At 45.9% G+C, this 20,056-nt stretch overlaps 1 protein-coding gene across 1 annotated transcript in view; it reads left to right on the forward strand.

The window, feature by feature from the left end:
* Positions 1–970: 970 nt before the first annotated feature.
* The window catches only part of C4H6orf132 (chromosome 4 C6orf132 homolog), a 30,392-nt gene continuing 11,306 nt past the window's right edge, over positions 971–20,056 (forward strand). The window contains exons 1-2 of the mRNA XM_034770583.1: positions 971–1,257; positions 11,756–11,871. Of these exons, the coding sequence (XP_034626474.1) occupies positions 1,110–1,257; positions 11,756–11,871 (264 nt within the window). The 5' untranslated portion in view covers positions 971–1,109. The remainder of the gene's footprint in view (positions 1,258–11,755; positions 11,872–20,056) is intronic.

A 20,056-nucleotide genomic window follows, 5' to 3' on the forward strand; every position in this document is an offset into this window, starting at 1 on the left:
TAGACTGTGATTTAGGCCCCAGTCCTATAAACTAATCTGCACAGACAGATTCTTCTGCCTAGACACAGTCCCACTGAAGGAAGGTCTTTGTACAGGCACAGGGGCCCTGCCCACCCGTATGGATCAGCTTGCAGGATCAGGCTCTTAGCTATTAGCACACCAGCTACAATCTAGCTGCCAATTTGCATTCTGGAAAATACATGATGGAGCAAAATGATTAAACTGATTGGTTGTCCTAAGACAATTGTTATTTATTTCTATTGCAGTAGCATCTAAGGACCTCAAACAGGATTAGGATCCCATTACAAGAGGCACTCTACAAACAAGGGAGCAAATACATTCTTGGATCAAACTCCGGGATTTTTAGACTGTATGTAACAGATGAATAAACAGATAAGTGGGGAGCAAAGGAGGGCCAAGGAGAAGGAAGTAACAATCGAAAGAGAAAAATCACAGACTCTAAGTACGTGCTTCTGCTTCTGCTACCCTGACTCAATGCATATACTAGTTAGAAGTACATTTACTGATGACCAAGATATTTAATCCACAGTAGCACCTCACAGAAATGACTGGCTATGCATTAGTATTTATTTTTCAGTGCCCCAGCCTTGTGTCTCCTTATTAGAAGAGACAGATAAAAGATGTGGTGAGCTGTGAAATAAAGTCACTAGCTGACTAACACTTTTTGCTGTTAGTTTGTCTCTGAAAAACAGGAGGGAGAATGAAAAGTGTCAATGTTTTTATCTTGACCAGAGAAGAGCAGATGAGCAGCTTTATGGATCGTCTGGTGGGTATCACAGTGTTTTGGAGAGATCCACGAAACATCCCTGAGCAGCAGGGACTAGAGATTGGCCGAGTTTAACAATGGCTCATTGTAGCAGGAAGGAAGGAATGTGACCAAGCCTGGAGCTGCTGCTGGGTGTGGCCAGGTAAGAGCAGCCAGCCTTCTACCTGCTCAGGTGTTTACCCTTAAAGCAGCCGAAAAGGTAGCTCTACAGACCAACACCTGTTTTAGCTTCAGCTGGTGGTGACAGGGCACACTGGAAATATGTCTTGCTAAAGGAAACATTGGAGACCTGAGCAGAGTACGGCAGGGGATTTGAGCAAAGATGAAGAAGAATCAGTCTGTGCAGGGGACGTTTAGCAAACTCTTTGGGAAGAAACATGCCAACAACACCAACAACACTTCCCTCTATGCCACAAATCCACCCTGGATCTTCACGCAAGAGGTCACTTCTGAGGGCAGAGGTGGTCCCGGTTAGTATCTTTCTTTATTTGGGCTTTCAGGAGAAAGGCAGTAAAGAAGTTGAATCACCCTCTCAAAGTGCTACCTGGCCTGATTAGCCTCCTGCTTTGAATCCAAGCAGTGACTGGTTAGTTTAGATATGGGGGGGGGCAGCAATAGCCTTGTTGGGGAGCTCTGGTGTGGACAGTATGAATTCTGCTAGACAGAGCCCCATTAATCATTCATGCAGTTTGGGAAACTATGGGAGGTATTTGTTAGAACTGAGCAGATTAAAAGGAAACATGTTTGAACCTGTGATCCTCTGAATGAGCAGCAAGTGATAAATTCGGTAAAGTCAAGGAAAATAAAAAGGCTTCTAAACAAGTTTAATAGCTAACAAAAACTGGGAAATCTGGCTTAATATGTGAGTTGATAAGGGATTCTCAGATCTCTGAAGAATGTGGTCTGTGACTTGCTTTGTTCTAGTCTTTGCTAACACATTTGACCTGCATTTCTTTTCTGGGTTTTAAATGAGCTTTTGGACATGTGTTTTGTAGGTAATTTGTTTTTGAGGAACTGTGGGGTGTCAGGTCTGTTTATCCTGTGGATTTTATTTGTAGCTCGTTGTAGATTTAACACCCTGGAGGCTTAGGTGGGATAGTGCCAGATACATATTATTAGAGCTGAACCAAATTACAGATAACAGAATGTGGATTGGATTGGATTTTTAGATTCCAATAAACGTTTGTAAATTCAGGGGTGGAAGTATTGTTTATTTAACTTTTATCAGTGTGTCAGCTACACAGCTAAAGATATACAAAGGAATTACAGCCAGACCTTAGGCTGGGGAAATTCAGATGAGGACAGTAGGCACTATTAAAAGTGTCATGAGACTTTATTCAAAAATGGTTCCCTTCTAATCATTGCTATAAATCCAAAGAGGGACTCAAGTATTTTTCCTGTGGTGGGTTTTTGTTTTAAAGTGGCAGTCCATTTGGTTAATTACAAAATCAGGCCTCAGCCCTGCGACTGTCTCCTTCCAAGTCAATGGGGTTCCTCGGAGGCACAAGGGACATTGTCGCAGAGGCTGAGAGCCATGACTTCTGGAAGCCTGTTCAAACAAAGAAGGGTTGCAGAATCAGGCCTTTAGTAGCTCTTGCATTGTAATACTTTATTTAGGATGTTTAGATACTAAATAGAGTTTTTCAAGCCAGCATGGTCAGACTTATCAGTGCATTTATCCCAGGCCTGCTATTGCCTCACTGCTAAGCAGTCTAGGTGCAGATTTAGTTGCATTTTGATTTCTGACAACAGTATGTTCTGCCCGATCAAAGCCCTGCCCTGTATCTTGCCTCTCTCTTGGAACGTTTCCTGCAGAGTTTTCATATGCTACAAGGTGCTTCACTGCTTATGCTAATCCCCACCCTAGTTTTGCATCAGATGTATTGCAAAGTAAACACAGGTTAAGCAACAAGAAAAGGGAGTAGGTTTTGCGTGTGACTGACTCAGAGATTCCTGAATTTAGTGCCTAATGCTATGCCCTCCCTCAGATAGGGCTACACTAGCGTTACCGCCACAGCTACCCTACGTGATGCAACCACTGAAATTACAATACGTTACGAATTGTGAGTAGCCTCTGTCAAGTCCCGTAACTGATTCTCGGATACAGTACAGTCTTTTTAGGAGAGCGTTAGTTCAAACGCAGGATACTCTTAAAACAAGGCAGTGTCACATTTGCAAATGTCTCCAGAAAACACTATATATCCGAAGGTGCCCAAAGTACAATCCAAGGGCTAACTGTTTCCCAGGGAGTCTTAAAATATAGCTCATGCATTTACTTGGAGAGGAAGGTCAGAGGAGAATGCTGCTCAACTACGACAGGAGGGATAGCTCAGTGGTTTGAGCATTGGCCTGCTAAAGCCAGGCTTGTGAGTTCAATCCTTGAGGGGACCACTTAGGGATCTGGGGCAAAGTCAGTACTTGGTCCTGGCTAGTGAAGGCAGGGGGCTGGACTCAATGACCTTCAGGGTCCCTTCCAGTTCTATGAGATGGGTATATCTCCATACATTTGACTACAACTGTTATTGCTGGTGGTCTTTGAACAGGCAAATCCTATTTATCTGTCAAGGAAAATACAAGTACAAGCATTTCCCCCTCCCCTCCTTTTTCATCAAAAGCATTCAGGCTCCTTTCTTAAAGATGCTTCAAAGCCTGCAAATTCTTAATAACCTTGGGGCAAAGTTTTGTGGTCTGTAATCCAGCCTCTGATTGGCTGCAGTTGGTGTCTTGCTCAATTTAAAGATCACGTGATTTTGGAGCCCCTTGACCATTCAGTCTCTCTACTAAATTACCATATATACTCGTTCATAAGCGAATATTTTTGGTAAAAAAGTGATGCATCAAAGAGCAGGGGTTGGCGAATAAACGGGTCTACACCAAAAGTTGATGATTTTAAACTCCTATGGAATCATTGAATTGAATATCTAATACAGGGATCGGCAACCTTTGGCACACAGCCTGCCAGAGTAAGGTGTGCCACTTCCCGCAGTTCCCATTGGCTGGGAATGGCAAACCGTGGCCACAGGGAGCTGAGGGGCTCCATGCCTGCAGACGCTCCAAGTAAACAAAACATCCTGACCCATCAGCGGCTTACTCTGACGAGCCGGGAGCCAAAGTTTTCTAACCCCTGAAATATAGGGTCAGCTTATGAAAGGATCATACAGTTTTTTGCTATTTTTATCTATCCATTTTGGGGAGCGGGGGTCGGCTCATAAACGAACGGGCCAACTGAACGAGTGTATACGGTACTTGAACTGTTTGAATCAAAAGCTCTGTGAAGCTGCATTAGATTTGAGTGAGAGTCACAACTAGAACCTTTTATAAAACTCAGTAAAAGGCTCCAATGTCACGCTCTTGGGCCTGAACACTGGCCTGTATGGGAAGTTCTGCTGTTTAAGGTCTTCAAATGTGCGTGCGTTCCCTCCAATGGTCCTTGTTGCAGCTTGGAATAACACTGGAAATAAACAGCCATTTCGCACACTGCGCTCTAGCCTGTGTACTGTCGCTGGGTGATATGGTGTGGTGGGTGGTGACGCTGCCACTCTTGAAGGCTGTTCTCTGGGAACAACTTTTTCCTCAACCCAGGAGGACTTCATCCAACTCTGAGCGTCAGCCTGAAAAGCGCATGCTGCTGGAGTCCATCAGACTGCTCTCAAGCCATCCCTGCTAACCTTGTGCCTGTGATGGACGCGGTTAGGGAAATGCAATCAGCCAAGCTGACTGAGTTTTTGTCTTATTAATCGGGATGGCGTTTGTGGCTGACTCACTGCACTCAGGCTTGCCCATGCAGGTGTTGAAACGAAGACTGATGTGGTGTTCTTGCCAGGTGTTCAGTCTCCTTTTTGTCCTTGGCCACCTGGTTGCCACGAGACATTCTCAGAAAGAGAGGAGAAGTGTATGTGTATGGATCCAAAATCCAAGCTCAGCAGAGATGCATTAATAACAGGGTTGGTCAGGAAATGATTTCCCCTCCTCCCCCCCCCCCCCACGCCTCCATTTACTAAATAAAATTGACAAATGTCATCTAAATTTTTGATGAAAATTAACATTTTTTTTTCTTGTGTTTCTCGTTTGTAAACCCAGAACTAGTAGATAGGTTCTTGCAAAACTGACACTCTCCTTGCTTCTGTTCCTCTCGAAAGATAGGTATGTTTTGCTTTCTCCCTTCTGCTTATATATACTTCTGAGGATTGCATTAATGATCCCAATTGCATGCAAATCACACTCCACAACAGAGACCTGAGAACACAAACAATCTGTTTTGCTGGCTCACATTTCCTCCAGCTAACCATCTGGGGCATGTCTCTGACTGTTAGCGTCAGGGACCTTTCAGCATGAGATTATCTGTTGCTTCACGTCGATTGATTTAGTCATTCAGGAGGAAAACTAGGCTGGGAAGACATGACAGAGATGCAGAGAATGGGTGTCATTCCCACCTGTTGGCAGGGCTACAATGGCAACCAGCAATCCGAACAATCTCAGACACAAACTGGTTGGCAAGACAAATAAATAGGTGTCTCCTTTATAAAAAGAGATTCTTACTTGAATGAAAACCATAATGAGGTTTTCAAGCAAAAGATGCAACTTATCCCCTTCACTTGTTTGCATGGATCACACAATCCTAGTTTTCTAGCCATATAATCCACAGAAATTAAAGGAAACCATCAGATGGTTCTCCCATGCCTCAGATTTGAACCTTGGATTCCTCTGCACTGAGGTGTGAGCATCATGCTCCCAAATTAAAAACGCTATTTACATTATACTTTAATGAACTCCCTCCCATGGAAACCAGTAACAAAATCCCATTGATTTCAATGGGTGTGGACTCTTTCATGTGGGAATTTATTCCATTTTTATCTCTAAGTGTATCTATTTTACATGCCTTCCCCCCCCCCCTTTTTTTTTTTTTTTTTTTTTTTGAAACTCTCCTGCTTTACTTTAATTTTTTTGGTAGCAAGTTATTCAGTAGCTATCCCCCTGGCAAAGGTGGGGTTTACACCTTTGGTGCCTCTGCCTTTTAATTCATGCTATTAATCAGCCACAGAGAACATCATTCAAGTAAATTATGGGCTCTATTTACTGTCGGAAAGAACAATCGGACGAGAGGTGTAGTCCAATGGTAAAAGCAGAGGACTGGGAATTCATCAGTTTTATTCCATCACCTTCAGAGGTCAGGGCCAAGTCATGTCAACTATCTGCCATGCACATGTGTAAAATGGGGATAATGATATTTAATTCAGAGGGTGTCTTTAGGCTTCATTATTTGTAAGGTACTTTGAAGACTCAACGTGTCTTTGTTAGTGTTATTGATCCTCCTTTGTGTTGCTATAATATGTAGTTGAAGGAAGCACTAGAACAACTGAGTTCTGAATTTGATGACAAGAGGAACAAGGATTTCGCAGGGACTAAAGAAGCATTTTGTTGAATAGCTATTTATGTCTGGGCGTGTGTTCTACCTGTTTTCATGATTTGACTAAGCCCCCTACAGTAAACAACTGAAATATGGCTTGGGCATGTTCCCACTTTATCCCCCTCGTGCAAAGTGATTCATTTAGAAGAAGAGAGATGCATGGAGGTGGATTGATAGTTTGACTGCCAAGTACTGCTTTGCTACAGCCATAAATCCCCTGGAGACAACCCTAGTGTAAACTGGGAGTAAGTGGAAGCAGAATTTGGCTCTACATCTCTGAATGCCCAACAAGAGTCTCAGTAAATTCAATCTAGAGCTACTTGCATTGATTAGACACTTTTGGGCGGAGGTTTAACTTCACTCCTCGCCCTACCTAATCAATGACATTTGTGTCTGTATAACACACGGCGGACTCGTGTCTTCAGGTACGTCTAGACTTAAAAAAACCACGGTAGCAGAAAGAAGTCTCCGAATCTATCTCAGCTGACTCGGGCTCACAGAGCTCATGCTATAGCACTAAAAACTTGAGTGTCGATGTTCCAGCTCGGGCTTGGAAGCCGGCGATGGGGGATGGGTGTTGGAACCTAACCTCCAGCTGGAGTGTGAACATCTACACTGCGATTTTTAACACCGTAGCATGATCCCTGTGAGCCCTAGTGTGCAGGCACGGGCTCTGAGACTCACTTCCCTGGGTTTAGTGGGTGGTTTTTGTTTTTTTTTCAGTGTAGACATACCCTTAGTCACCCTTCTGGGGCTGGACCATGTAAAGAGTTTGTCAGCTATTGCTGACACCAACCTTATGGTTCAGCCAGGTTAGAAGGTCCAGGTTCAATCCCCACTGTTGACCCGACCAAAGGCATTATTATCTCTGAACATTCCCAAAGCCCCCTCCCGGCCTGGGCAGTAGGTGCCAAGCCCAGGGAGCTGGGATACTGCTACTGAGCAACACTAAGGGCCCATTGTCCCTCTCTGCTGCACGACTAAACGATGGGGGTCTGTTGTAGAGCTACAGCAGCCTATAATACCAGCAGCAAAGCCCACATGTTGGAGGCCACCGCCCTGCCTGTAGGGATAGGCAACTGTCCGGATGGGAACAGGCGCCAAGGGTAGTAGGTCAGGATTCAGCAGGGATTCTGTGGCAGAGGTAGAAAGAGAGGCCATCAGTTGATCTCGGTCACCCCCAAATCCATCTGGTTGCTAAGCAGCAAGAGAGAAGACAGACACTGTCTATCAGCCATGCCCTGCAGTCTGTGTGCTACTGCCAGCCACTGATCCAGCTATGAAACCAGCCAAGCTACTTTACATAAGGAGGGGGCCTGAGGGACTGTCCGAGACAGTCTCACTGCACAATCATCTGTTTTCTTCCAGTTGTATCTGAATCTTCTCCCTCCTTCCCAAAGGGTGAATCAGATGCCAGCTCTATAAGTCTGGTCCACCTGAGACAGACCTTTATTAATACTGAACAGCAGTAAAAAATAACCCACTAAAGCAGACCCACATGCTGTAATAAATCTGTGTTCTTTAGGCTCAGATGCTCTCTTCTCGCCTGTTTTTATTAAGACTTTTTCTTTTATTTCCTATGACAAGAGCTCATTTAATCTGCAGATATAACACCCTGTGACATAGAGCACTGAGCACATACCGGACACTGGAGATGGTGTCTTACTACTGAACACATAGGAAGCTCCACTGAGTTCGATGGGCCTATTCCATACCAACAGCTACTCGTGTGTTCGCAGGATCAGGGCCCTGGTCACTGTAAATGAATTGCAACTGGAGCTGGTTAGAAAAGCGCAAACAAGGTTTTGCAAACAATTTCGTTCTGGCTCTTCCTCCACATTGAATTTGTTGACATTTTCCATTTAGCTCTAATTATGGTGATTCTTTAGGCACCTTTCCCCCATGGTACCAGAAAGCTGATCCACACAGTAAACATAGCCCCTAAGCAAGTGGGGAACTAGTTCTACGTTCACCGGCTGACCAACAGACTGAAACCCCTGCTATTAAGGAACAGTCAGACAGAAGCTGACATGCATCATGTCCTAAAGTACCTATAAAGAGGTTCCGATGGACCAGAGTGAGTAAGTATCAGAACCAAGGACCTTCCTTCTCTTGAGGATTCCCCAAACACCTGAAAGCGTATATAAGCCTGTTCTCATGGCATCTTCAACCCAAGAGATCCGGCTAAGCATCAGACTTTGAGTTTTCTTATCCAAACAGATGGAGTTCTCCTAGTAATGGGAGGGAGATGACCTAGGATTCACCACACCACTTTGGGCATGTCTACACTACAAAATTAGGTCGATTTTATAGAAGTCGATCATGCATGTCTCCACTAAGTGCATTAGGTCGGCGGAGTGCGTCCTCAATACAGTGGCTAGCATCGACTCACGGAGTGGTGCACTGTGGGTAGATATCCCACAGTCCCTGCTGCCCATTGGAATTCTGGTTTAAGCTCCCAAAGCCTGATGGGGCAAAAACATTGTCGCAGGTGGTTTTGGGTACATGTTGTCAGTCTCACCTCCCTCCCTCCTTGAAAGCAACAGCAAACAATCATTTTGCGCCTTTTTTCCTGGGTTATCCATGCAGACGCCATAGCATAGATACATTTCTGAGAACAAAAGGGAGACTCTTTCACAGTGAATCAAGAAATTCACAGCAGACAGCACATGTGTTTTAGGTACAAGGTTGCATTTTGCCTTTTATATTGAGCGCCTGCCAGTATGGTGACACATCACCAACTAGGCAAATACAACTTAGATGGGGCTACTATAAGGGGGTGCATAACTGGCTGGATAACAGTACTCAGAGAGTAGTTATTAATGGTTCCCAATCCTGGTGGAAAGGTATAACAAGTGGGGTTCCGCAGGGGTCTGTTTTGGGACTGGCTCTGTTCAATATCTTCATCAACGACTTAGATATTGGCAGAGAAAGTATGCTTATTAAGTTTGCAGATGATACAAAACTGGGAGGGATTGCAACTGCTTTGGAGGATAGGGTCATAATTCAAAATGATCTGGACAAATTGGAGAAATGGTCTGAGGTAAACAGGATGAAGTTTAATAAAGACAAATGCAAAGTGCTCCACTTAGGAAGGAACAATCAGTTTCACACATGCAGAATGGGAAGAGACTGTCTAGGAAGGAGTACGGCAGAAAGGGATCGAGGGGTTATAGTGGACCACAAGCTAAATATGAGTCAACAGTGTGATGCTGTTGCAAAAAAAGCAAACATGATTCTGGGATGTATTAACAGGTGTGTTGTGAGCAAGACACAAGAAATCATTCTTCCGCTCTACTCTGCTCTGGTTAGGCCTCAACTGGAATATTGTGCCCAGTTCTGGGCACCGCATTTTAAGAAAGATGTGGAGAAATTGGAGAGGGTCCAGAGAAGAGCAACAAGAATGATTAAAGGTCTAGATAGTATGACCTGTGAAGGAAAGCTGAAAGAATTGGGTTTGTTTAGCTTGGAAAAGAGACGACTGAGAGGGGACATGATAGCAGTTTTCAGGTATCTAAAAGGGTGTCATAAGGAGGAGGGAGAAAACTTGTTCATCTTAGCCTGTAAGGATAGAACAAGAAGCAATGGGTTTAAACTTCAGCAAGGGAGGTTTAGGTTGGACATTAGGAAAAAGTTCCTACCTGTCAGGGTGATTAAACCCTGGAATAAACTGCCTAGGGAGGTTGTGGAATCTCCATCTCTGGAGATATTTAAGAGTAGGTTAGATAAATGTCTATCAGGGATGGTCTAGACAGTATTTGGTCCTGCCATGCGGGCAGGGGACTGGACTCGATGACCTCTCGAGGTCCCTTCCAGCCCTAGAATCTATGAATCTATGAATCACGCATGGCTGGGCAACAGAATTCGGTTTCCAGGCAGCCATGGTAAGCCAAAGGGTACGTGGGGTTGGCTTCTTCTGCATTCATAATATGTGGGAAGGTTTCAAACTGCAGCGCCCTCCTTTCCCATAGCAACCAATGCCGGTTGGGTTTGCCATTTAAAAGGAGGGGCTGGGGTTTTGGGGTGGGTGTGCAGCATACCCCTTCCCCCTCCCCCCCGCCTGTGTGGCTATTCTCTGGGATGATCCCTTTTAGCCAAGCGCAAACAGCCCAGCATGCCCGGGGTCTAATGTGTCGGGGATCACGAAACAAAGGGGATTACTGTTCCCTTACAAAACTTCCCCTATTTCAACCAGGTGACCATGAATAACATCACTCTCCTGCAGCTGACACAGAAACATAAAGACCGAATGTTGCATGAATGTGACCAAAACCCAGGACCATTCACTGCCATGCTTTGTGCTGATTCCAGACCTCTTGCTACTGGCTTGGTGTGGTAAAGTGTCCTACCATGGAGGACAAAATAAGGCAGCCCTCCCCAGAAACCTTCTGTAAAGGCTTTCAGAGTACTTCCAGGAGCGCTTCATGGAGATGTCCCTGGAGGATTCCTGGTCCATCCCCAGACACGTTAACAGACTTTTCCAGTAGCTGTACTGGCCGCGAATGCATCCCATTTGTTCAGGGCAAATCAAACACTAAACACAATTGCTTTTAACCCTTGTAGTGTCATTACAAATGTGCACTCACCAGAGGTGCCTTCTCCACCTTTAGAGTCTGAGAACAATATACCCTGGGAGGTTATTGGGTCCAGGGTGAGGAAAAGGTCCTGGCTGCCCGGGAGTACAGATTCTCCGCTTGTCTGCTGCGTATTCTCCTCCTCCTCCTCTTCCTCATCCATGTTGCGTGAGGCTGCCAACTTCCAGGTGTCCACAGAGAGTGTTGGGGTACTGATAGGGTCCCCCGCCGAGAATGACATGCAGCTGATGACCGAAGCGGCATGTCTGGGGTTCTGATCCAGAGCCACCGTTTGCCTCCTTTGTCTTTTGGTAGGCTTGCCTGAGCTCCTATTTTCATGCGGCACTGCTGTGTGTCCCTGGTATAGCCTCTGTCCACCTTGCCCTGTGCGATTTTTGGCATATATATATATATATCAGCATTTCTTCTGCTGGATCAGAGTTCTTCCTGCACAGATTCTTCTCTCCATACAGAAATCAGATCAAGTGTCTCCCATTCGCTCCATGCTGGAGCTTGTTTGCGATTCTGGGACTGCATGGTCACCTGTTCTGCTGAGCTCGCCACGCTGATCAAACAGGAAATGAAATTCAACAGTTCCCAGTGCTTTTCCTGTGTACTTGGCTAGTGCATTGGAGTTGAAAGCGCTGACCAGAGCGGTCACATTGGAGCACTCTGGGATAGCTCCCGGAGGCCAATACCATCAAATTGCACAGCGCTGCATCTACAATACCCCAAATTCAACCCAGGAAGGTCGATTTTAGCTCTACTCCCCTCATCGGGGAGAAGTACAGAAGTTGATTTTAAGAGCCCTTTAGGTTGGCAGAACGGGGTTGGTTGTGTAGACGCATTCATTATAAAATCGACCTAACGCGGCTAAATTTGACCTAATCTCGTAGTGTAGACCAGGCCTTCTTATATGACGGTGTTTGGTTTTAACAGCAGTTAGCTTTATTCTTGTCTCACAGGTTCTATTCTCCTTATTTTTAGGTGATGTTGTTGAATTGTATTATGAGGATAATCGCGTTACTACAGTGACTGATTCTGGAACAGCGACGCTTAAGCCTCGGCCAAGAGTCCGACCGTTACTGACCTTCATGCCCCTCGTGAGTATTTTCCACATCCCTGATTACGTTCCTGAATCAGGGCCGCCCAGAGGATTCAGGGGGCCTGGGGCAAAGTGGGGGAGAGGACATAAAAAAAAAAAAGGCACCACCCGCTGTGGCGCTTGTACTCATCGGGCGGCGCTCCAAGTCTGTGGCGGCGGCAGGTCCTTTACTTGCTCCGTGTCTTCGGCAGCACTGAAGGACCCGCTGCCGAAGTGCCGCCAAAGACCCGGACCATCGCTGGGCGAGTAGCCAGGGAAGGGATTCTCGGCCAGGGCTCGCAGGGCCCCTATGGGGCCCGGGGCCTATTGCCCCACTTGCCCCCCCCCCCGCTCTGTGCGGCCCTGAAATGCAGGGGTCTAACTGCACCAGTGGTACAAGGTCAAAGGAGCTTGCTCTGCCACTCTAGCAAATGGTGTTTAGAACCAGCTAGATTGGTGTGGTGCCCGGTGTATCTCTTATCGTCTATATGCAGAAAGAAAATCAGATCGGAAGCAAAACCACTTTTTAATGATGATAGGTACAGGCAGGGACTGAAATCTGATCTGAGCCCATAGTTTTATGATGGACATAGGCAAAATAGCCAGGTAGGAAGCTGTGAGGTGAGGTAAGTTACATTGGTCATGAACTTGGTAAACTACATTAGCATTTCTGATGCAAATACAAGGCTGAATGTGTTGGTAACAAATCAAAATCAGGTTGTGAGTACAAGTATTAGAGGGGTAGCTGTGTTAGTCTGGATCTGTAAAAAGCAACAGAGTCCTGTGGCACCTTATAGACTAACAGACATATTGGAACATAAGCTTTCGTGGGTGAATACCCACTGTGACGGGTTGGATCACAGAAACCCCCTTGGGAGCTGCCACCCGATGTGCCAAGACTACCCCTGCTCCTGTTTTCCCTGCCAGCTCAGGACTCCAGCACCCTGTCTTGCTGAGCCAGACACTCCAGTCTGCTGCAACACAGACCCAGGGTCTGAATCACTTGTCCCAAAGCTGCAAGTTTACCTGAAAACAGCTCACAGTAGTGTGCTTGTCTTTAGCACTCAGATGCCCGACTCCCAATGGGGTCTAAACCCAGATAAATCCGTTTTACCCTGCATAAAGCTTATGCAGGGCAAACTCATAAATTGTTCGCCCTCTATAACACTGATAGAGAGAGATGCACAGCTGTTTGCTCCACCAGGTATTAATACATACTCTGAGTAAATTACTAAATAAAAAGTGATTTTATTAAATACAGAAAATCGGATTTAAGTGGTTCCAAGTAGTAACAGACAGAACAAAGTAAGTCACCAAGTAAAATAAAATAAAATGCGCAAATCTATGTCTAATCAAACTAAATACTGAAGCATCTCTGAGGGTGAGATTATCTGTAAGTTTTTTCTCAGACTGGACACCTTCCAAGCCTGGGCACAATTCTTTTCCCTGGTACAGCTCTTGTTGCAGCTCAGGTGATAATTAGGGGATTCTTCATGATGGCTCCTCTCTCTCCTTTGTTCTCTTCCACCCCTTTATATATCTTTTGCATAAGGAGGGAACCCTTTGTCCCTGTGGGTTTCCACCCCCCCTCACTGGAAAAGCACCAGGTTAAAGATGGATTCCAGTTCAAGTGACATGATCACATGTCACTGCAAGACTTCATTACTCACTTGTCAGCACACACACATACAGGAAGACTCACAGGTAAACACAGCCATCTGCAGACAATGGGAGTCATCAAGATTCCAAACCATCCTTAATGGCCCACACTTTACATAATTACAATAGACCCTCAGAGTTATATTTTATATTTCTAGTTTTACATACAAGAGTGGTACATTTATACAAATCAGATGATCACACTCAGTAGATTATAAGCTTTGTAATGATACCTTACAAGAGACCTTTTGCATGAAGAATATCCCAGTTACGTTATATTCACTCTTTACCATATTTTTCTAAAACTATCCCAGTTACATTATATTCACTTATTATCATGGTTTTATAAAACCATATAGACTGAACAACATCACACCAGCTTTGTGCGTGCATCCGACGAAGTGGGTATTCACCCATGAAAGCTTATGCTCCAATACCTCTGTTAGTCTATAAGATGCCACAGGATTCTTTGTCGTTGTGAGTACAGTATTCTGATTTCACTGCTACTGGTAATGCCCTCTCGTTAGCTCATTTATGAGATCCTCATTAGTAAAGTGAGGTCATGAAGCGGAAGTGGGGAAAGGGAAATCGGCAAAGCTCTAAGCGGGGATGCTATAAATGAGCAAAACCCCCTTGAGCTGAATGGAACAATGGAGCAGTTGGTGTCCTGATGTGGTATAGCAGGACTTTACACCCAATGATATTTATGGGTCACTATGTGGCTCAGTGCCTGCCAGCTCCAAAAGCAAATCCTCCTCCCAGTGTGTGATAGGAGAACCCTACAGAATTCAGAGGGGTTAAACTATTGTAGAAATTACTTTAAAAACCTAGAGAATCAGATCCTTTTTGCAGGCTATTTTGAACGATCCTCTAGGCTGCTGTGAGCGGGACATAACCCTTGAATAAAGAATTATCACTGTTCTGTTCTATTCTAGATAGGTTTTTATCTGAGTGCCTTCCAGTAGTGCATTAAGCAACGTGACTACACATCTGTCACATGTTGTTGTTTCTCTCATCTTTTCTCCAGGAGGAGGAGTGTGTGCAGTGGAGTGTCATGTTTTGGTAGACGTGTGGTGAATTTTGTTGTTGTTAAATAAATATACCCATTGTTATGTGTTTATATTAGAGAAGGCAGGTCAAAGGAATACATGTGGCACTTGGAGAAGGTTTGTGATGGTCCTGAGTTCATTCCAGAGCCTCAGACTATGCCCAGGACAGGATGCAGACAAAACTCCTGTCCTGATTAAAAAAATTGAGTCCTGTATTAGAATCGGCCCAAATTCAGCAAATGCCACTTGGGGGTTCTTCATCAGCTCCGTCCCTCCTCTCCTGTATAACGCAGGTTGCATTAAGATGGTCGTCATGATTTTGGCCATCCTCGCTCTTAAGGTGAGCATGTAACTAACAGAGCTGAGAGGGAGGAAAGACTGGTATGTCTACGTCAGGTTGAATTAACCCCATGGAAATAGCTTCTTTATTTGTTTCATTCCCTGTGTACCAAACCACATACATGCTCAGCTCTGCCACAGCTGCTTAACATCAAAGTCAGGGAGTGCACCAAAAACAAAGGGCAGCTGCTGCTCTATGCCTGTGACTTGGAGCTCTTCCATGATGGGTGAGGCTGAGAGCTTTTCCCTGGGATCTCTTGGGCTTTTGCTCTCAGTGCATCAGTTTCGCTTGTTTGCACTGTCAGACAGTTCTCCCATACCTTTACGTAACCTCTAGACAGATCCTTCTATAGAAACTCCTTGGAACAGGGACTCTCTCAGACAGGATTATCAGCACTTAAATAGCAACTGGATGCTAACACTGAAGTTAGGAGGTACAGTTAGCAGGGCTAGATATGGGGATCCCCTAAAAATCTCCAGAAGAGTCTCTCTATCTCCAAAAAAAGAACAGGAGTACTTGTGGCACCGTAGAGACTAACAAATTTATTAGAGCATAAGCTTTCGTGGACTACAGCCCACTTCTTCGGATCCGAAGAAGTGGGCTGTAGTCCACGAAAGCTTATGCTCTAATAAATTTGTTAGTCTCTACGGTGCCACAAGTACTCCTGTTCTTTTTTTGGAGATAGAGAGACTCTTCTGGAGATTTTTAGGGGATCCCCATATCTAGCCCTGCTAACTGTACCTCCTAACTTCAGTGTTAGCATCCAGTTGCTATTTAAGTGCTGATAATCCTGTCTGAGAGAGTCCCTGTTCCAAGGAGTTTCTATAGAAGGATCTGTCTAGAGGTTACGTAAAGGTATGGGAGAACTGTCTGACAGTGCAAACAAGCGAAACTGATGCACTGAGAGCAAAAGCCCAAGAGATCCCAGGGAAAAGCTCTCAGCCTCACCCATCATGGAAGAGCTCCAAGTCACAGGCATAGAGCAGCAGCTGCCCTTTGTTTTTGGTGCACTCCCTGACTTTNCCCCCCCCCCCCCGATGCTTCCTAGCTTCTCTGCACTCTCAGAATTCCCTTTTTAAAAATAAATGGAGAAACCAAAGGAATGAGTCACTGAGAAGGCTAAAAAGAAGGGCAGCCCAGCTGTGCCTTTGCAGGCAGTGAGAACCTGCCCTGTAAGCTCCTCAAGTAGCGTCTCTCCCTCCCTGCTTTGCTGCCCTGTCACTCGGTCTGTCTGAAATCCGAGAGAAATGAGAGCTTTCCTGCCTACTGAATGTCGACTGCACTTCCCTGCATCCCACATATACACAGCAGAACAGTGTAGAGGTACTTCTGGCCCAAGTGTTTCTATAGCAGGGAGGCCTGGTGGAACGCATGCTTACACAGTGTCACATGACCCCTGCCGGGGGTGGGGGGAGAAGGGGAATGGGGATTCTTAACACGGGCAAATGACGTTCTCCTTCAAAAAATGGGGGTTTAGTGACTGAAATTTTTGCAGAAAAACTTCATTTTTGTCTTCTTTTTTTGGCATTGCAGGGGAAATGTCTCACTCTTCAATTTTTTTTTTCCAATTGGGGCGCCGGGGGGAGAGTAGGGGGTTTTCCCACTAAGGTAGAAGTAAATAGTTTTGAAATTTTAATAGAAAAAATTTGAATTAAATGAAAAATGTAATTTAAACATGTTTTTTTCTTTGCTTAATAACCTTGCCTTTTTTCACCCAGCTCTAGCTGTGATGTGAAATGAATGGAGCGGAGACCCACTCTCCTGCTCCTGTAGCCTTGCTGTAACACACAACACATAAGCAATTTATTAATCTATAACCCCTGCTTTTCACACAGCAACTGACATTCTGCATTGCTAGGCTGACGTAGATGCGATCGTGAGTCAATATTGAAAGTGGCTTAGGGTTTATGTACACCCTGCCTTGGAATTGTGCCCAGACCTCTTCAACATTCCTCTCTGTATGCCAATTTTTCCCTTGCAAGACTAACTTCCTTCCCACATGAACCCTTATAGCATTCAGCAGTGGCCTTGCTACCAAGGGCGATGTTTTCCAGTAGGCACTTTAATGAGAGGGTACTTGCAACTCATGTACTCTTGGGAGCAGTGGCCCTTTCTTCAGTGATCAACAGTCTGCACCTCGCACAACTTCCTCCATTCTCATTGCCAGTGCAAGGTGCTGCCTTGACAGCCCTGGAGATCAAAGCACACTAGCTAAAACCACCAAGCAGGGGCAGCAGCGGAAGGGGCAGGAAAAGCTTTCCTGGTCTGCCTCACCCCTGACTTGGAGGAGCCACCAAGAGGGATTAGGAGGGAGCTCAGTCAGCCCTCGGCCTCTCTGAGATTAGCCCCCGTTTGTGGCAGTGGTTGGGTCATCTTTTGCTACAGACTCTTGCCTCTGGGAACCACAATGAGACGCACCAAAGTCATTCCAAATGAAGGACGTGTAGGTCCTCGTGATAGGAGATCGTGGAACTGGGCAAAGGACAGTCAGGCAGGGCTCTCTCATCAGCATTTGAAGGGTGAGAGAAGCTTCCTTGGAGAGGGACTGCCTAATTCTGCCCCACATTCATGAAGGAGCGCCTTTGCATGCCAGTGAATGCTCATCCCAAGCAGGGCGCTCAGTGCACAGAAAACCTCCTCAAACCTGAAATGCTGGTTCTAAGCGAACCACTCAGGAGAGTAGAAGCACCTCACCATGAGTCAGAGGGAGGCTGAGTAAAGCTAGTCACATGCCTAGCAAATACATGCAGTTGCTATGGCCAGCATTGTTAAGAGAGGTCACTGACTTGGGCTTCCTCCATTTTTGGAAGACAAACATGTGACATTGTGGGGGCTAATTTTGAGAGGTGCGGAGCAACCACAACTCCAAAAGAATTCCCTGGGAGCAGCAGGTGCTCAGACAGAACCCTTAAACATCTCATTTTGACAGCTCAAAAAATTGGACACCCACAGTTATTAGACACTTGAAAATATAGGCCTTCCTCTTGCTCATTTCTGTAGGGGTGTGTCCCTGTAATCCAGTGTGTGACATATGCACTTCTCAGAATGCAGGGGCAAATGAATGCTTAGAAATCACTCTATTTCCTTGTTAACAAGCTACTGTGTGTATTGCGCTCCTGAGATTCAAGAATTGCTGGTTTTCTATTTGTCGCCTCCCTTATGCTTTCATGGCTGTACCAGAGAAGGCCACGCGAGCTTGTATGAAATGCCTTTAGACATCTCTTTGTTTGGCTTTTGCTGGCAAAGTTGCAGACCTCAAGGAAATCCTATTGAAGTCATGGCCTGACATCTTCCGCTGGAGAGGTGCCGCTGGGCAAGGGCAAAAGGGGAGAAATCCTGAAATGCTTCCTTATGCCCTCTGTTCTCCTTTGCCCTTCGACAAAAACTAAGGTTTCTTGCCCAAAATGTTCCCTCCCATTATCTTGGGTATCTCCAGGAACCACAGAATGTCCTGCATGGTAACAGCCAGAAGTCCATCTAGCCTGGCAGTCGGCCTCTGACAGACGTTGATACCTGATGCCTTAAAAGTAGCCAACCTGTTCACCACTGTTAATGTGCCTGGTCAATTGAATATTGACATACATTTTGGGGCTGAGGCGGATGGTCTCCTGACTGTGTCATGATCAGTTTAGGGCAGGCACTGAAGGCTGTGACTGGGACTCCGTAAAGCACACAGCGAGGGAACATCTGCATTTTCCATTTTGTCAAGAATTGACAGGAAACTCTGGGTGAGCGTGGGGGTGGGTTTATATTCTTCTCTCTGGGAGATCCTCTCGGGTTTCTCTGCCACTTCTGATCACTGCTTCTTCTGGAGCCCAGCCACGCTGCTCCCAACACAGTCTGAAAGGGAGTGTTTTAACAAGTCAGCCGTTCCTTCCTATCCTACCTGCTGCTGCTGAGTGTGATCTCTCTGGGACATAAAATTCAACCCCTGAGTGAGACCGCTTAATAGCACTCTGGTGAGTTGGGCAATATTATAGTCCTCAATGGACCCCCTTTCCTGGCAGCATTAATGTAAAAAGCAGCCAGCCTGGAATTCATGAATCCAGGCCAAGGCAGCTTTTGCAAAAACCCCATCCTTGATACAGATCAGCAACACTCCGAGTGGGTGGGGTTGAGAATCCTAAGCATTCAAGTGTCTGAAGGTGTGTGTGAAATTGCAGGACAATGGTCACGTTTCAACCTACAGCCAGCAATGTTCTGGATCTGTGTACAATCCAGGAAGGAAGCTATTTTTAGTAACATGTATTGGCTGTATAATTATCAGGTGGTGCGGAAAACACAACCCAAACAATTGCAATGTTTCTTTTTCCCTCTAATAGGGTATGTGGTTCTTAGAACAATTTTTTTTGCTGGCTCAGGGTGTGGCCACTAACCCTTGCTGGTGGCCGCTCTGACAATTTTTCCAAGCCCAAACCCCGCCGCACTGGGCTCAAAGCCCAGGGGCTGAACCCTGAAGCCTGCTGAGCGCACACACACTGGGCCCGATGTGTCTGCGAAGGTGCTGCCCAGAGCCCCCAAGAGGCTGCGTGGTGCAAGGTGCTGATTTCCCCCCAGCCCCCCAACTGGTGGTGCCAACATGGCAGCCAGGAGCAACAGCTGGACGCTACTGGGAGGGGTCGCTGCTTTGCCACCGTGCCCCCGCCCCCAGCCCCATCTCAGCCCAAGAGACTGTTGTGGTTGCAGAAAAATCCCCTGATGGCTGCATGCAGCCACAGTGGCTGCAGTGAGAAATGCAAACCCTCCTGCTGCAGGGCACAAGCCAACCTCTAACTATTGGGGGTCAGGAGGAAGCGTTCCCCATGGGCAGGTTATTCCATAACTGCCTACCACGGGGTCCCTCTGAAGCAGCTGGTGCTGGCCGCTGTCGGAGACAACAGACTGGGCTAGATGTGCCACTGCTCTGGAAATTCCTGTGTTCCTGAATTATCCCACACTGCTTTCTTTTTACACCCAGTGCCTTTACAGCCAGTTAATCTAGACTCTCAACGTGTTTATGATGGTGGAGTAGATTATGTGTTAAACTGAAACTTTGGCCAGTGGGACCTTGGAACCCTACTGCAATCTCTTGCAAAAGTAACAATATTGCCCAAAGAAAGGCAAAGGGCACTGGCTACAGCATTATCCAGGGGTTTGTATAGGAGACGCAGCCACGC

The sequence above is a fragment of the Trachemys scripta genome, chromosome 4 (assembly GCF_013100865.1).
Source record: "Trachemys scripta elegans isolate TJP31775 chromosome 4, CAS_Tse_1.0, whole genome shotgun sequence".
In the NCBI taxonomy this organism is placed as follows: domain Eukaryota; kingdom Metazoa; phylum Chordata; order Testudines; family Emydidae; genus Trachemys; species Trachemys scripta.